A 16,766-nucleotide genomic window follows, 5' to 3' on the forward strand; every position below is an offset into this window, starting at 1 on the left:
TGTTTATTAACTGATTTTATGTATTATGTTCATTTATTGATTTGTGATTCAAGTGAAATTTCGAGCAAAGTATAAGGATCAGTGACTCTGAGGCAGTGACCATAAATTGGAATTGTTAGTTAGATTTTGATATTATGTACCAGAGCACATGACCTTAATCATGACATATAAATGAATGCTTGACTAGCTTATGTTTTAACCAAAGAGAAAAAATTCTTTAAGTAAATAAAATCTGAGAGACAAAAGTAAATCTAGTGTTGTGTAGTAATGATTATCTGCGTCACAATTTGAATATAAAGTAAATCATGACTTGTGTGTAGGCCTTTCAGTCACCAACTAGAAGCATAACACAGAAAGGAACTCTTTTTGTTTATACTATTGATACCCAGTCCTTTCTGGTTTCTGGGAGACTCTTATTTTTTTAAGATCTCCCAGAAGGATACAGTTCCAGTGGAGCAGAAGTTGCAGGCTATGTTTAAGTGCAGAGGATTAAAATGAAGCAGTTCCAATATGAAAGCCCACATAAGAAGCAATAAACAAGTGAAAGAAAAAAATCTTTATTGAGATAAGACATGAGCGAAAAAAATAGAAATTTGGTAAAGAAAAAGGGAAGCAAAAATGTCTCCATTTTTTGTGTGCATTCAAAGTACAAAATGAGTGAAAATGCCATAAAAACCACATATATTCTATTACACTTACGTTCCATTAGCCCTCAGGAAACAGTAGATAAAACATATTCCCATATCGTCGGACCTAAATAAACAATCGCACATAAACATGTAAAACATGATAGTAAAAATTACAATAATTTAACACCTCTTACGGTGAGCTACTGCTGTATGCAGACTTATAAAGTCATAAAAAACTGATTTCAGGCTGTTCAGCAAAAACGTGCTCGAATTGGTCCTTTTTAAGTTTATCCACATCTCCCGAGTGAATGCTCCCTTACGATTGGTCCTTACTTTCACAACATAAAAAAGGCACAGACTTCAAAATAGTTTGTCAAAAATTACAAAATGGGGAATGTTCAGAATCTATTAGTACAAAATGTCATAGGCTTTACAATTCAATAGTAGTAAAGGGTTGCTTCATGTGGAGGCACAGCTAGTTGGGCCATTTGATACATTTATCATTATTTGCCAAACACATTAAAGAAGGTCCTACAGCTCAGTGGGGTAAAGGGTAATGGAGGCTAAGGGGGGGGGGGGGGGGGGTCAAGGCATCTTTGGAATTTTGAAAAACATTAACGAGAGTTGGTGTTAATATGGTTTTTCAATGCATGAGGTCATCAACCTGATACTTTTCCAGTTTTTGTCATAAAGTCATGCAAATACATACCATTAAGCAATGTATAAAACTGAAAGAAAAAAAAAAATCACTGAAAGAAGTAATGTGACCACACAAGATGACCTTGTAGGCCGTGGAGCCCAAAGATCAGCGCTCTAATCCTGGCTGTCAACCCTGACCTCATAGTGTCATCATGGGCCAGTGACTTTGTAGCCCTATGCTTCAACTCCCGAAACTGGGTGCGCTTTGAAACAGGGTACTGCCAACTATGAATCACTATTTTGGAAAACCGGACACCTACATTCCAAGTTCTCAATAAGTGACAGAGGCAAGAAAAACTTGCAATTCAAAGTCTTTCTTGGGATTAAATTATTTGCAGAACACAGGCAAACTGAACCGTGAGGACAAGACGACTAAGCTCGCACTGAATTCTTAGTCCCATTGTTCCACCCAATTTATGCAGTAATGGTCGGGTTTTAGTTCAGCTCTCAGTTTTGAGGGCTGAAATCTTCACATGTCCGGGTTAGGTCAAGGACAATAATTAATAGGGCCCTAACAAAAATAGGGAATGCCAAACTGCTCAACAGGAGCAAAAAAAAGGGGAAAAATTAGGGCTGGGAGGGCAGCAGTGGTCTTCTCTTTTGCGTACAATTAGTAGGATACTCTGCTACCCATAACAAAGCAGTTCGTCACACTGCATACAACTGATGCTAATGTCCGTAAAAACAGGCTGAATGTTGGGTATCAGCTCCACTGCTCTTCCTCTCCCCGATGATGTTGCTCCTCCGGTGGAAGTCGAGGCGCCATCTCTCGGGGCATTCCGTGCCAGGTCCTTGACACTCTCCCGGGCATAGTTCTGGGGGTGCCTTCTTTGCACATGCCTTATCATTGTAGAGTTCCCAAAACTATATTTTTTGGTGCGGTCACCACGAGAAAGAACAGTGTGGCAAATCTTGCACTCCACTTTAGGTGCATTTACCCTTTTTCTCCCCTTCTGGAATTGTAAAAAATTTCCAAATGAAGTGCTCCTTCACTTTTGGCTGAGGAGGGTCCTCCTGGATAAACTCATCAGAGTCATCACTGCTGCTTGGTGGTCTTGCAGCCATTCTTTGCAAAGAGAAGAAGAGAATAGGTCTTGCTCTCTATAAAGTGTTTGCTGGTCGTGCTCTTCTCCACATGCCACCTTGTTCCATATGTTGTTCCTTTGTAAATCTGTACATGATTTCTGGATACAGGTGTGGGCACAAATCAATATAATCTTCCACACCCGCATCCCTTTCTCTCACACTCACATCTTCCTTGGTAGTCTTTCACCGTGTTGGGGAGGAGCGGAGACTAACGTTCGCATTGTTGATCTACTGCTTGCTGTTGCGTGCCAGCAAATTACTACCAATTGGAAAGCATCATCTAATATCTCCCTTAAGGCATGGTGGTATAATGTTTGTCATAACCATAGGTTAGATACTGCTTTTGTTTTTCCCATTCAGATGGCAGCGAAACGTGCCGACTTATGGCTTCCCATTACGTTGTACTTTGATAAATGTGCCGCTCGGTTAACACGCCCACATCCCGCTCAACAGGAGGTTTCTAAACCACCCTGAATGCCCTTTGCATTTCATCTCTCCTACATTATTATCTGCTATGTATACTTTGTTCCTTGACCTTGTCTTGCAGTTACTGTATTCTCTACATTTGACTTTATTGCCCATGATGAACTATTGTTAATGACTTTATTGCAATGTATTTCTTGATTGTTTTTGCTTTCTTTTTCCTTTCTTTCTCTGTTACCCCTGCATTGTTTATGCGCTATGTATTGATACCTTGCTTTTGATTAATAAAATTCTTTTTTTTTTTTTACTGAAAATATATTGCAAGAATAATTTAGATGGCTTGCACACTGCCACCCACTTTACACTAAGCACACCGTAAGTAAACTGTGAAGGACATCCTTGATGTGGGCTCCAAGTGAAAATGTTACACATTCTGCAGGTGCCAAGCATCTCTGTGCTGAAAACGATTTTAAATAAGGAATCTAAAAATAAAAAATATTAAGTCATCCCTTTATGTGGGAGGAAACTGTTCATTGGTCAATTATTAACACAAGCACGTTTAAAAAAAATATTTTTCTTCAATTACCCTGTTATAAAGTAATGAGTCAATTCCCTGGTTATTTCCAAAAAGTTCATGATCCACTAAAAATATAGCAACGCGATCCATTGCTCTTTTCTTTGGAATGGTCGATTAATTGTTTGAAGTCAGTGACTCCATCAAGAGGGCATTCTTCTAATTTGGAAAAGACAAAAGGGGGATGAGGTGTGAAGTATGCATATTTTCTTCTGCTTCTCAAAGCATCTATTGAGCCATCACCTTTATTCCTGTCTGGGCAAGCTCTGTGCTCGGCCTCAGCTATCCGCTCTCAGAGTGACTTTGTAGATATTGATATCCTCCTCTTCCTTCCTATAGACAAGGTTCACGTTGAAATGTAGAGGGAGGAGTCTCTGGTAGAAGTCCACCGTGCCATGGCCCTGGCGCATCTTGGAGGACAGGTAGATGGTGGCACGCGAGCTGCACAGGTGTTGGAGGGTCCTGAGCAGGGCAGGATATGTGTCTTGGAGGTATACAATATCAGCTCCCAATATGAGGTCATAATCCCTGGGGAAATCTTCTTGGTCTTCTCCCCAACACAGAGCACACACCTGGGTCTTGGCTGAACATGCCGGCGGCACATTGGCAGCAACATTTTGACGTATCTGCTTCAACGTCTTTGGAAGGTCTGTAATCGTTACATTGGCACCTAATGGGATTATGAAAGGGTAAAAAAAATTAGGAAACTTTAGTTATGTGTCGAAACATTTTTTTTAATGAAGTTTCATGTGTTCAGTTGAATGTTTGTTATATAGTATCGTATTAGAAAATTAAAACAATGCAATATAAAAGAGGGTTAGCAATGAAAAACATCTTTGTTTTCTATTATGCTTCCTACCAAAGGTGCTGCCCTTTCCAAGTGCTGTATCGTGGGGTAAGGAACGGCCCACGAGTCAGTTGAAGAGCAAATCACTTTACTTGCAGATTAGTAAATCCAATGAAGCAAGCCCACCAACCAGCGTTCCAACAGCTCACGCACTAGTACGCCAACTATCAGTAAGTCAACAAACTCTTTATTCGAATGGTGCAGGGATGCTGGAAGGTCATCATGTTCCTAACATTCCTAAACAGGTAATTAAAGCACATCCAAAGAACCCCTGATACAGCACCTCTCCTCCTTGAACAGACAAAGCAAAAAGTGGATAGAAGAGAGAAAAACAATATAAAATAACAATGGCAATAAAATATAGAATAAGTACAGCATACATGTAACTCCAGTTAGTACATGCAATACACCTGCAGATAGCTTGATTTCTTGGAGGCCTGACCACTCCTTGTAACAGCGCGTTACCCATTATCAACACTTTCATACACAATGGCAGCATTGGATGCAGGGTTCTGCATCACACAGAGATTGTCCTTGCAATAGCCCAGGAATATCATACAATGTGTTATACAATACATGGAAACATCAAAGAATCATCACGTTTCAACATCCTCTTAGTCATGACTGACCGCTGAAAAATCAAGAGCAACCAAGTTCCTAATTGCCCACCACAGGCTAATTTGACAGAAGACCGTGCCACCTCAACAACTTGAAAAGGACCATTGAACGAAAACTCAGCTTTGGACTTCGCAGAAACCAACACCCTACATACACTTTGCTTCTCCCTTTACAATGTTTTCCATCAAAATAACTTTTAATCTTATCTTGAGCAACTTTAACATTAGCTCTAACTTTCTCAAGATCACAATCATCTTGCTCCTTCTTTCCTTCCTTCTGTACAGAATAGGATCTGTCCAGCAACCATCCTGGAACCAATACCGTTCGGGACTTCCTAACCCTCATTATGGTAAAGGGAGCAACGCCTGTAATACTAGGAGATGCCCAGATTTTGCTGCTTATAAAACCTTGCACATTTTAACCATAAGTGAGAACAGTGTGTATGCCCTCTTCGAAAAACTGGTTTACCATTTCCACAGCGAATCTGACGTTAAACTTGTACACTTGTAATTTAGACAGCATTTGTATTAACCTCGAAGATGCAGCAGACAACACTTGCTTGCTCAGCGGATACCAATGATTTGTGAGCTCTGCGAAGAGTAAAGTGAGTTCCCCACGCTTAAGTTTTAAACTTTTCAATTGAAAATGCACATGCCAAGGCCTCCCTTTCAATAGTACTATACTTCCTTTCCACCTCAGATAGTACTCTGCAGGCAAAGGCAATAGTGTGCTCAGTACCAATTTTCTGGCCCAAAACGGCACCCAATGCCACAGCACTGGCATCAGCTACAATAATATGTTTATGACCACTGATGTAAGTTTTCAAAGCCAGTAATTTTCTTGATCTTTAAGAACACATTTTGTTCCTTTGTTTCCCCCCAAAACTTTTCATTTTTCCTCAACAATCTCTTTAGTGTTTCCATGACAGTGCTATAGTATTCCACGAATCTTAAATCTTAGTTCCACAATCCTATGAATGAGCAGAACTCATCCATGTTTTTTGGCCACGACACCTCCCTCAATCCCTTGATGAGATCCTCTTTAGATTCAATACCATCAGAAGTAATGATGTGTCCTAAATACTTAACAAAATCGGTCAGGAATGTTGATTTATCTTTTCAAACTGCCTTGTGGGTTATTCCTTACCCCAGGGCTCAAGCTGCAGGTCATCACTGCCATGAAGGCTGGCTCCTGATCAATGGGCTCATTGTGCGTGGAAAGACGCTCCTCGTTGTTGCCAATAGGTCGTGGCATAATGAATAAATAAAGACCTTTTTTGCAGATGAATACATCCAATGGAGCGAGCCCACCAACCAGCATCCCAACAGCTGTGTTAATCATTCGCCAACTGTCCCAGTCAACAAACACCTATACGAATACAGCGGGGATGCTGAAAGGTTGTCATGTTACTAACATTCCTAAAGAAGTAACTATACAACTTCCAAAGACACCCAGGTACAATATGCTGTTATAACGTTATATGTGCCGGAAAATGTATACTTGTATGCTATGTTAAGTCATGAGTGAACAACAGAATTTCGAAAACTAAACACGAGAGGGTCCAGTTAGAGGTCAGTTGGACCCTCTCCTCACTGCTGTGTCGGATGCCGATAGCGTTCTTCTGGTATGCTACCATACATGGTATTTATTTCTTGCAAGTCTACATCCTTTCATAGGTGTCGTTACAACTCAATCAATTGCCCTTAGTTTGCCTCTCCACCTCAGGCTATTCCCGTCGCTGGCGAAATTCAGGAAGGATCTCAAGACCTGGCTCTTCGACTAAACCGTAGCACCCATAAGGACCTGCAGCCCCTCCAAACCCCAACCCTCAGCGCCTTGAGACCTCCTAACACTGATTAATTTGACTGACCTTGCAAGGATTTATTGGCCGTGTCAGAAGCAGACACCAGAAGCGAATGCTGAACTCTGTCAGCCAACTTGCTGCCTATGTGAATTAAACACAGTAAAGAAAAGGGCAAAATGCTCTTTTCATAAATTTGGATGGCGAGGATGGATGCCGGCAGACAAACTCTTCTGAGATGGTGGTCTGGTTTCTTTAAAGTTTCTGGCCGGCTAGAATGTATGTTGTTGGGAACACATTCTTAGTCCCGCTGATGATGCAGTTTGCCATGCAGCTCTCTCCAATAATACCCCAATTTGTGTTTTCCTGTCTGCACATAATGTATATATTTTTTATATCCTGTAACCACAGTTCTTCTACCTTTACGACCTTAAATGACGTGTTACTATTTCCCACTTTAATGATGCTCAATCTACCCTACATAAATACTAAAAGGGACAATTAGCCTTGCCCAAATTTGAGTTTGTGACCTACAGATTACAGTAGGTTTAAGTGTAGATTGCTTAACTCACTGAACCACCTTTGGCACTATCCACAGATATTAAATATTTTCCCTCCTCTCATAACCAATGAGCTCTGTAGCAAGTCAAATTCATAAACAAGAGGAATACCAGGCCAATCCAGTCTCTAAATGTAGGGGCATAATTACAATAGAAGCGGCGGAGCCTCCTTGGCTTAACGCCGCACTCCATCACTTCTAAAACGCAGGGCTGCACCATATTTACAACAATATGGTGCAGCCCTGCGTTTCCTGCTGCGCCCGCGCTAAAATTAGCAGCCTAGTGCCAATGCAGGCACCCTAGCACCATAGTGCAAGGGTGTCTGTGTTTCAGGGGAAGATTGTTTATGTGCAGGAAGGTCCCTTCAATCTTTAAATGGCGTTTTGTAATTTCTATGTATGCTGCTTAATGCAGCACACATAGAAGTTGCAAAATGTCTTTTTTTTAATGATTGTTTATGTGCAGGAATGGACACCATCCTGCACATAAACAATCAACCCCACACGTGGAAACAGCAAAAACAAAGAGAAATTAAAATGTTCTGCTCATTGCGTAAGGGTAAGACCAGGTTTTCTTTGGTCTTAATTTTGTCCCCGTCCCATATTTACGCCACCCGTGTAAATATGGGGCAGCGTCAAAATCAATGGGTGTTGCAGCGGAACACCCACCACAACACCCATTGCCCTCCCCTTTCATGATAAGTATAATGTGAAAAGGTGCCTTATTTAAAAGGCAGCGTTAAGTGGCTTAACGCGGCCTTGGAAATAAAGAAAAGCCCTTATCTCCACTACAATGTCGTGAAAAGTGGCGCTGTGGTTGCGATAAGGGCTTGTAAATATGCCCCTTAGTGTTTTAATTTGGCTTGATGTCCTCACAGTGTAGGTCCTTTTGCTTTATTTTCTGTTGTCATGTCCCATTTCTCCCACTGAAAGTTGTTCCAGGCACCAAATGGTCCTTCTGTGAAACCAAGACCACCCCCTCACCACTGCCCCAATTCGAAAAAATAAACAGAAAAAAAGCTGGACACTCAGGTCGAAAAGTTGAACAAAAGTAACACACTAACACATTTAGAGTCACAATTTTAAATTTGGTAAATAAAACATTTAATATTCATGCCTGGGAGATGTGTGGTGCAGCGGCCAGAGCGTCTGACTCCGGGGCGCAGGGTTCACAGTTCGATCCCGGGCACCAACTCAGCATGTGACTCTGGGCAATAGCTCAGTTAATCGCCCTGTTTGCGCTTTACAAATAGGAATTATTATGCCCGCCACATGTCTATGCGCAGAAAAAATATTATGCAAAAAAGACAAAATTATAACGAAATTTAGGGAGGTTGAAATTTATAATGTCTCCAAATAATAGACTACACAGAAAAACAAGCATTTGCAATGCAATAGGTCTCAAATTTATGCTAGACATATTGCATTGCAAATGGTAGGCATCACGGACAACGGGCGGGCGGGGGAGAGAGAGAAGGCACAGCCAAATGGATGGCGGGCGGGAGAGGGAGAAGGCACAGACAACAGGAGGGAGGGCGGGAGAGGGAGAAGGCAGACAACGGGAGGAAGGGCGGGCGGAGAAGACACAGACAACCGGAGGAAGGGCGGGCAGAGAAGGCACAGACAACGGGAGGAAGGGCGGGCAGAGAAGGCACAGACAACGGGAGGAAGGACAGGGAGGAGAAGGCACACAACGGGAGGAAGGGCGGGCGGAGAAGGCACAGACAACGGGAGGAAGGGCAGGGAGGAGAAGGCACAGACAACGGGAGGAAGGGCTGGGAGGAGATGGCATAGACAACGGGAGGAAGGGCGGGGAGGAGAAGGCACAGACAACATGAGGAAAAGGCACAGACAACGGAAGGAAGGGCGGGGGAGAAGGCACAGACAACGGAAGGAAGGGCGGGGTAGAAGGCACAAACAACGGGAGAAGGCACAGACAACGGAAGGAAGGGCGGGGGAGAAGGCACAGACAACTGGAGGGCAGGGTGGGGGAGAAGGCACAAAAGCATATCAGGCTTGCAGTACGAGAACCTCATTAAAGAAAATAGTGCACACAGTCTAAATAAGACGTACCGTGCAAAAACCAAAGTATAGGGGTCAGTTGCAATGGGTGATGAGAAATGAAGAGGAGAAGGGACTAAAAAGCCTATTGATGAATCAAAAGCCAGCATTTAGGACGGAAAATGACAAGCCAATGGCAAATATGGGCGGGGCTTCTATTTCCTACTCCTCTACAATAAGTCTCGCAGAGCAGTGCATGCGCCCTGGCTCTAGGCGCATCCTAAAAAAAGTATTGTAAAATTGGTTTGTAAAAGTCAGTTTAGAAAAATGTGCTTTGGAAAAAGATATCACATGGAACCACCTAAATGGCCCTCTTTCACCATGTCATTAATTTTAAATCTGAAAGTCCTAGGCGGCATCATTTCTTCACCCCAGATCAAGACACTAACCTCCAAAAAAAATGTATCTGCTACCTTCCAGTACACTTACACCTTAATCAATTAATCAAATGTAAAAAAGGAAATGAACTACTTATTGCCAAGCCACATTTTTAGCCAATCCCTAAAATCAAGATGAATGATCGTAGCCCTAAGGATGAGGGGCTGACTATGCTGGAGCTGAGCAACTTGAACAGCTCGCCCACCAGTCTGTGCTTTGTTAAACCGAGTTATATTAGGCAAGTTACCATTAGGGGGCCAGAGGAGTCTATGAGGAACATAGTGTTATAATTTGTTTGTAAATACAAAGTATAGTCCAGCGTCTAAGTGATAAGAGAACAAGGGAAGAAAGTTCTTAACAAGAATCAATATTGTGAAATGGCAAAATAACATAAAAATGTATGTGTATGGATTCCCATCATTCACCAAGCCTGGTGATCAGCTTTATCATTTGGGTATCCTTTATTGTAAAAGGTGACAAACTGGCTCTATAAATACCAGAGCTTTCGAATGTCAAAAAGGTATTTACATGTCAGTTTGGGGCTACATATTCCAGTTGGTCTTTAAACTTTGGCCTCTGACCCTAACTAATTTTTTTTGTGTGTTTTGTTATAATTTGTTTGGCCAGCCTGAAAAAAAGCCCTGTGAGCCATGCATAAAGCCTTAAACACGATACGCCTGTGAACAAGAGCTACTAGAGGCCAGCCAATGCTGCTGTAGTGGGGCTCCACGTGGTAAGGACAAGGCTAACTTTGCTGCAGTGGACTGAATCCTGGATAGTTGGTTAATAGGTAAAGATGGGCTCCCAGGAATAGGACGTTCCATAGTCTGGTCTACTCAGTATGCCACCATGCACTATTACCAGGTGCCAGTGAGTGGAAAGTAGAGACCGAATTGAATGCAAGAGTGTCATCAGAGAAAAAGCAGGAGTTTCAGTTAGTGCATTTCTTTATACTGCATAGGGCGTACTTAACTCCGGGTAAGATCAGGAAGTATTTTAAAGTAGAGGACACAGCATGCCCTCGGTGTGCGAGCAAAGGAGTAGAGTTGGAAGATATGCTATGGGGGTGCCCTAAGCTGGGGGACTACTGGGAAGACGTAGGAGACGTGTTGAATGTGATCACGGAGCGACAGATAACTTTTGACATAGCAACATGCATACTGCACTGGTTCGCGCACACATCCAAGACCAAGGTGACAAGCAAATTCGTAGATATGGGATTAATACTAGATAAGAGGGAAATCACGAGGCACTGGAAATCAAAGGATGGCCCTAACAGCAGGAGATGGAGAGCTGAGTTCCTGAAGTGGGCGAGTAGTGAGAGCGCCATTAGATATCAGCATGCGCGATGTCTGAACAACGAAAAAGCACTAGAATCCGCACATGCATGGGAGGCATTAGTACAATCCTTAGCTGATCACCATGCAAAGGAAGGACAGGTGGAGGGAATTGAGCAGTTTGCAGTCCCCTTACTGGTATAATATGAATTACTATGAATGGTAGCCACATCACGAACTAAGCCTGGCAGATTGTTTGTAGTAACACACACTGGGGGGGGGGGGGGGGGGGGGGGGGAGAGAGATCGAGGCTGGGGACAGTTTTAGCAAGAGATTTATGGATCACAGTACAGGGATGTATAATAAGGTTAGATAAGAACAGTTTGAGCACTATTGGGTTGAATTGATAGGTTATTGGATGACCCTTAGGTATTAAGCTGGGAAGGAATATGGGAAGGGTTGATGTACGCGGATGATGATTGATTAAGATGTGTAATCTGTGCATAAAAACTAATAAAATTTGTTTTAAAAAAAAATCAGAGAAAAGCAGGAGGTGAACAATATGTTAACATGGGACACAAGCGAGGTTTTACAATCCATTTGCAGCCCCAGGTTCTGAACAGAGGGTGATACAACTGGGGCAGAATTGCCCACCAAGGGCCAAACGCCACTGGGCAAAAATTGCCTAGGTTTTCCTAAACGGAAGAACGTGATTTCAGATTTTGTGCTATTTATTTCTTTTTATAAACCACTAGCAGCCCGTCCCAACGTTGTCGGGGTATGAAATAGAATGTGTGTAATGTGTGTATTCAGATACGGTCATTCGCGTGTTCCCCCGCTTGAGGCCTAGCTGCAGCCCTGGTTAATGTTAGCAGGCGCGTGTCCCCCCCCGCTTGATGCCCAACTGCAGCCCTGGTTCATGTTAGCAGGCGCATGTAATTAGTGTAGTGATCCGCCGCCTGAGCACGGCTACAGCCCTGGCTGATGTTAGCAGGCGCGTGTAATTTGGTTTAATGTGATAGTTCAGTAACAGCGCGCATGAGAGGCTGCAGTAATTGTCCCCACAGGCACGCTCAGTCACGTGTGCCCCCGCTTGAGGGCCAGCGGCGACCGTCTAACAATTAGAATTGTGTGAGTCTTGAATGATTGTTTCCCGCTGTTCTTATTTTTTTTATGACCCACTCCGACGCTCTTTGGCCCGAGTGCTTTTTAGACGCACCCAGGCCAAGTCACACACTGCGTTCGGCCCTTTCAGACGCACCCAGGCCAAGGCACACACTGCATTCGGCACCCCCAGTATGTGTGAGACAACGGGCAGTCCCCCAAGGGAGTCTTGCGAATGGTTACTTACCACGCTTCGAGGTGAACGCCTTTGTGACGCCCCCAGCACACGGCCACAGCAGACGATCTGATTAATGTACGACCCAGATGGCATAAAGTGCGGAACGTAGCACACGCCCCCAGCATTTGTCACGCCCCCAGCGTGCCCCTTGATGCGGCGCAAATGCGTAATTAGCGCTTCACATGGTATGAAGGGCGGACACACGCCCACAGCGTTTGTCACGCCCCCAGCGTGTCACGCCCCCAGCGTGCCCCTTGGTGCGGTGCAGTTACGACTCACATGGTATAAAGGGCGGAACGTACCACACGCCCCCAGCGTTTGTCACGCCCCCAGCACACGCCCACAGCAGAACGCAGACACGCCCACAAGGGACTACTTTGCTTTGCTACTCTCTGGAACTCACTTCCCCTAGGCTTACGCTCAGAGACATGCCTTTTGCGTTTTCGTAAACAACTGAAAACCTTTCTCTTTTGCTAGACCGCTCTGCTCTTCTTCTTTCTAATCTTATACTCTGGTTGGTGAAGCGCTGGGATGCTCAAGGGTAACTACGCGCTATACAAAACTGTTTTAATAATAATAACAATAACTTTGCTGGCACGGTTCTTTTACCTTTTAAATGTATATGGTGGCCATCTGCATAGCCTATGTACTTCTGCTGCAACTGCCCTTTCCAACGCTGTATTGGGTGTTGTGATTGGTGCTGTGGTTACTGAGATTACCCGCCTCAAAGGCTTGGGCTCTCTTTATAATATTAGTATGGATATGGATTGTATTAAGTTCATGCAATTGTGATATTAAATTTAGGTAAATTGACACCCTAGCAATTATGAAATCTTATGAAAGGGGATTTGGACTCTTGGGTGGTGTGATCAAAAAATAATGGTTAATTGGGTGCCTGCTGCATTAGTAGCTAAGATTAAGGCATGTGATCTTATCAGAAGGACTAGTGATCTCATATAAGTACTGAAAAATGTGGGGCTCAAGGCAGAACTCAGAGGTACTACGATTGACTGGTTTAAAAACAGAACGATACAGTGGTAGGTGTATTGCCTGTAACCTGCCCTATAGGTATGATTTGCACCATGTTGAGGCCGGCCTTTAAACTCCCACCTCCGCCAACCTGGACATAAGGACTGACAGTGTCAAAAGTTGCGGACAAGACCAGCAGCACCAGTGCTACCCGAAGACCCATGTCCACTGCCAACCACCACTGTGGTCATGGCCACCTCAGTCCCATGTCACGGCCAGAAGCAGTATTGAGCCTTGTCCAAAAGCGAATGATCATCCAGTTGTGCTGATATTCTTGTTAACATTTTTCCTGAATTTTGCCTGAAAACAGCAGGAGTGATTAAAGTCGGTAAATACTAAGGTAAGTGGGATAGGATGTGGCTATCTTTAGCAGAGGTAGGATATGGGCTTATTACAGCCTGCTAGAACTAGCTGTTTGCAATAAATATTTGAGAACAGTCAGAAGAGGGACGGTTAACTGATCGACCAATACCTTCCAGTATTTGGGAGCAAGTGGGTCCAACGGAGACCGTGACAAAGACAGAATACACGATTTGAGAGAAAGTCTGTAGTTGTGGGCAAACTTAGATCATCAGTCTACCTCTGCCTTATGGAATCCTAAGAGGTAAAATAATAAGGAATAAGGGTAGGGTGGTGCAAATAATGAGCAGAAGAGTGGAATTTTGAGTGTGTACATGAGATGTTGCCAAGAGGCTGGTTTTATTGAAAATAGAGGATTGATATTTTACGATCTTCATGTAGTCCGTGTCAAAGGTTTGAGATGAGATAAGATGAGATGTGTGTAATTCTAATTTGTAACCTGCTCTTTCTGGGCTATAGTTTGTGCCGAGTCTCCAATACTGCAAACAAACAATAATACATTTTAAATGAAGAAAAGTACAGGCTGGTCTCTTAAAAACAGCGTCCTTCTGTTATTCCACACTAGGAAAGAAGTGGTTTTCATTACCTAATAAAATCGCCAAGATTCCCACAATGCCGGTTCCGGCTCCCAGTTCAATGACCTTTTTCCCCCGGAAATCAAACTTCTGCTCCTCAAAGTAGTCACAGAGGGCGATAGCCTGCAACAAAAACCAGAAAACTGTTAGTGATGGAGAAGCCTTTTCAGGACTGTGCACTTACTGGCATATTTTTTCTAGAATTCTAGCACCAGATGGAAGCTGTGTTACCCCGCTGAATTTCAAACACTGACCCATCAGTTTACATGAAGAGAACAGGAAAACAACCCACTAAGTTGTATTAATGCATTCTAAGATTAGTTCTTTCGTGGAGTGCCTCGCTCTTGGTGCCCATCTGGTTTTTTTTTTATTAAAATGTATTTATTGACATTTTCCAATTACATGGTGCCCATCTGGTTTTTTTTATTAAAATGTATTTATTGACATTTTCCAATTACATGGTGCCCATCTGGGTTTTTTTTTATTAAAATGTATTTATTGACATTTTCCAATTACATACAGGATCTGTAATAGCACACGTTATAATACGGCAAACAATAATAGGATACGGCCAAGCATCCCCCTAACATTTGTAGGAACAAAAAGGGGGACTGTGTTCAGGATAAAAAGGCCCCAATACTGGCAAAGTCTGTCCGTCCTCCTACGTTCCAATCGACAGTGGTAAAACGACATGTCTTTATCTATTCAACAATACCAGTTACCAGACAACCCTTCTGGTGGTAATAATAGAACTCCCAACCAAACCCTCCCACGGTAGCTCCCATGCATTGGATTGAACACATCTCGTGTGATGTCCTGACTGCTGTTTTTAGTCTAGATCTCATAAACCGTCGAAGCTTGTGCTCATCGGTGTTTAATATTAATACATATATACCTGGAGGTAGCCTCCGACCAGTCTCCTACACGTGTATGATGTACTCTACAGAAAAAGGTAGAGTATGTGAAAATAGGTCAACACGCTTCCCCGCCCATGTCTGGCAGCAGTACACAACCTACAATGAAACTAAACGGCGCAGTTACTGCAATGATACAATGTCGCCATCCGTCGGCGAGCTGCTTATACTGCAAGCATTGTCCCAAGATCGTTTCCAGTGCGTAGTGGGGCTAATGTTTACGTGTCATACACGAGACTCGATTGTAGTGTTTAATCCATACTTTATTTAAATAAAATTAAAAAAACACAATCAGTAGACATGGATCTGTAATATTTGCAACTCTTTCGGAGGATTTGCAACATACAAGTTAAAAGTAAATAAAAATGCACCACTCCCAAACACGCCTTCGCTTACAATTATAAGTTAATAAATGGTAGCAACTTGGTAAAAGGCGATCTACTGTCTTCTAATACCTCTACACCTGCTGCACCGAGAAGTTGCATCGCATTTTCACTACTGTGCAATAGATCACGGTCGGGCTAAATGCTGCGCGCAGTTCAACAGCTAAACGTAACGAATAACACTGGCCTTATTGTATCTCTTTGACTGGATTTTCATGGTTGCTACGACCCGCTTTCAGCGCCTGAGCTAACGAAACGCCAGCACACTCCAAATTCCGATACACGTGCTTCCCTATAAATGATATAATGCACTATATTGCATCTCTTCCTTGTGCGACTACAACTTGTACATTTGCACAAAAAAATCCGTTTGTATCTCTTCCTTGTGTGACTGCACAACTTGTACATTTGCAATTTTTTTTTCTGTTTGCATCTCTTCCTTGTGAGACTTTACAACTTGTACATTTGCAAATTTTTTCTGTTTCTATCTTTTATGTAACTCATGTAATCATAAATCCTTGTGTATCGCTACTGGTTCTTATGTGAAGCGCTGGGACACCTTCGGGTAATGTTCGCGCTATAGAAAATGGCATTAAATAAATAAATTAAAAAAATCCCCTGGGCACTTTTCACCGAACGCTGCAGAAGCATCCCCTTTGCACTGGCGCCGCGCTCACTTTGCACTGGCGCCGCGCTCACTTTGCACTGGCGCCGCGCTCACTTTGCACCAGTGTCCGTGCTCACCCACATTCCCTCTCAGCCCTCACCGCCTCCCAGACCGGGGCCGCCACCCCCAGGCGGGCCCCGTAGTTCTGGGTGATCCTCAGCTCCTGTCCGCAGTACTGAAACCGGCTCTCGTCGCTGTACGACTCGGAAAAGAGGTCGACCTCTTCCCGCGGAAACACCTCCTCCATGCCTGGCGCTGTTTACGTTTATCAACTATCCCATGGAATACGTGTCCCGCTGCCGTCTGCAAACAGGCCCCGCCCCTACACACACAGGCAGAAGCAGCCGATCTCAGAGTGTTGAGTCTGCCAAATGTTCTGAATGTGCTCTTCTCATGGTGTAAACGTAGAGCAGTTCCGGTGTTTGTGTTATCATAGGTGGTTTCTCAACTTTGTCCCCACTATCCTACTTTCCATTACCAGTGTTTTATTTCATATTGAATTTCTTGGTTGGATGGAGAATAACTATTTTTATATAAAACCCAA

General features: G+C 43.3%; 1 protein-coding gene across 1 annotated transcript; it reads right to left on the minus strand.

The window, feature by feature from the left end:
• Nucleotides 1-541: 541 nt before the first annotated feature.
• EEF1AKMT3 (EEF1A lysine methyltransferase 3) lies at nt 542-16,534 on the minus strand. The gene is made up of 3 exons (XM_078676627.1): nt 16,323-16,534; nt 14,270-14,381; nt 542-4,081 (listed from the first exon to the last, which is right to left on the minus strand). Exons 1-3 carry the CDS (start codon nt 16,467-16,469, stop codon nt 3,690-3,692), a joined length of 651 nt encoding a protein of 216 aa, XP_078532753.1. The 5' UTR covers nt 16,470-16,534; the 3' UTR covers nt 542-3,689.
• Nucleotides 16,535-16,766: the final 232 nt, after the last annotated feature.

This window comes from Lissotriton helveticus, chromosome 2_1 (assembly GCF_964261635.1).
Source record: "Lissotriton helveticus chromosome 2_1, aLisHel1.1, whole genome shotgun sequence".
Taxonomy (NCBI): domain Eukaryota; kingdom Metazoa; phylum Chordata; class Amphibia; order Caudata; family Salamandridae; genus Lissotriton; species Lissotriton helveticus.

Excerpts from the sequence above, each read along its gene's own strand:
- EEF1AKMT3 (XM_078676627.1), bottom strand. The coding sequence starts at position 16,469 with ATGGAGGAGGTGTTTCCGCGGGAAGAGGTCGACCTCTTTTCCGAGTCG. Across the intron at positions 14,382-16,322 it reads CGGCCCCGGTCTGGGAGGCG|GCTATCGCCCTCTGTGACTA; the intron begins GTGAGGGCTGAG and ends TTTTTGTTGCAG. Across the intron at positions 4,082-14,269 it reads AATCTTGGCGATTTTATTAG|GTGCCAATGTAACGATTACA; the intron begins GTAATGAAAACC and ends TAATCCCATTAG.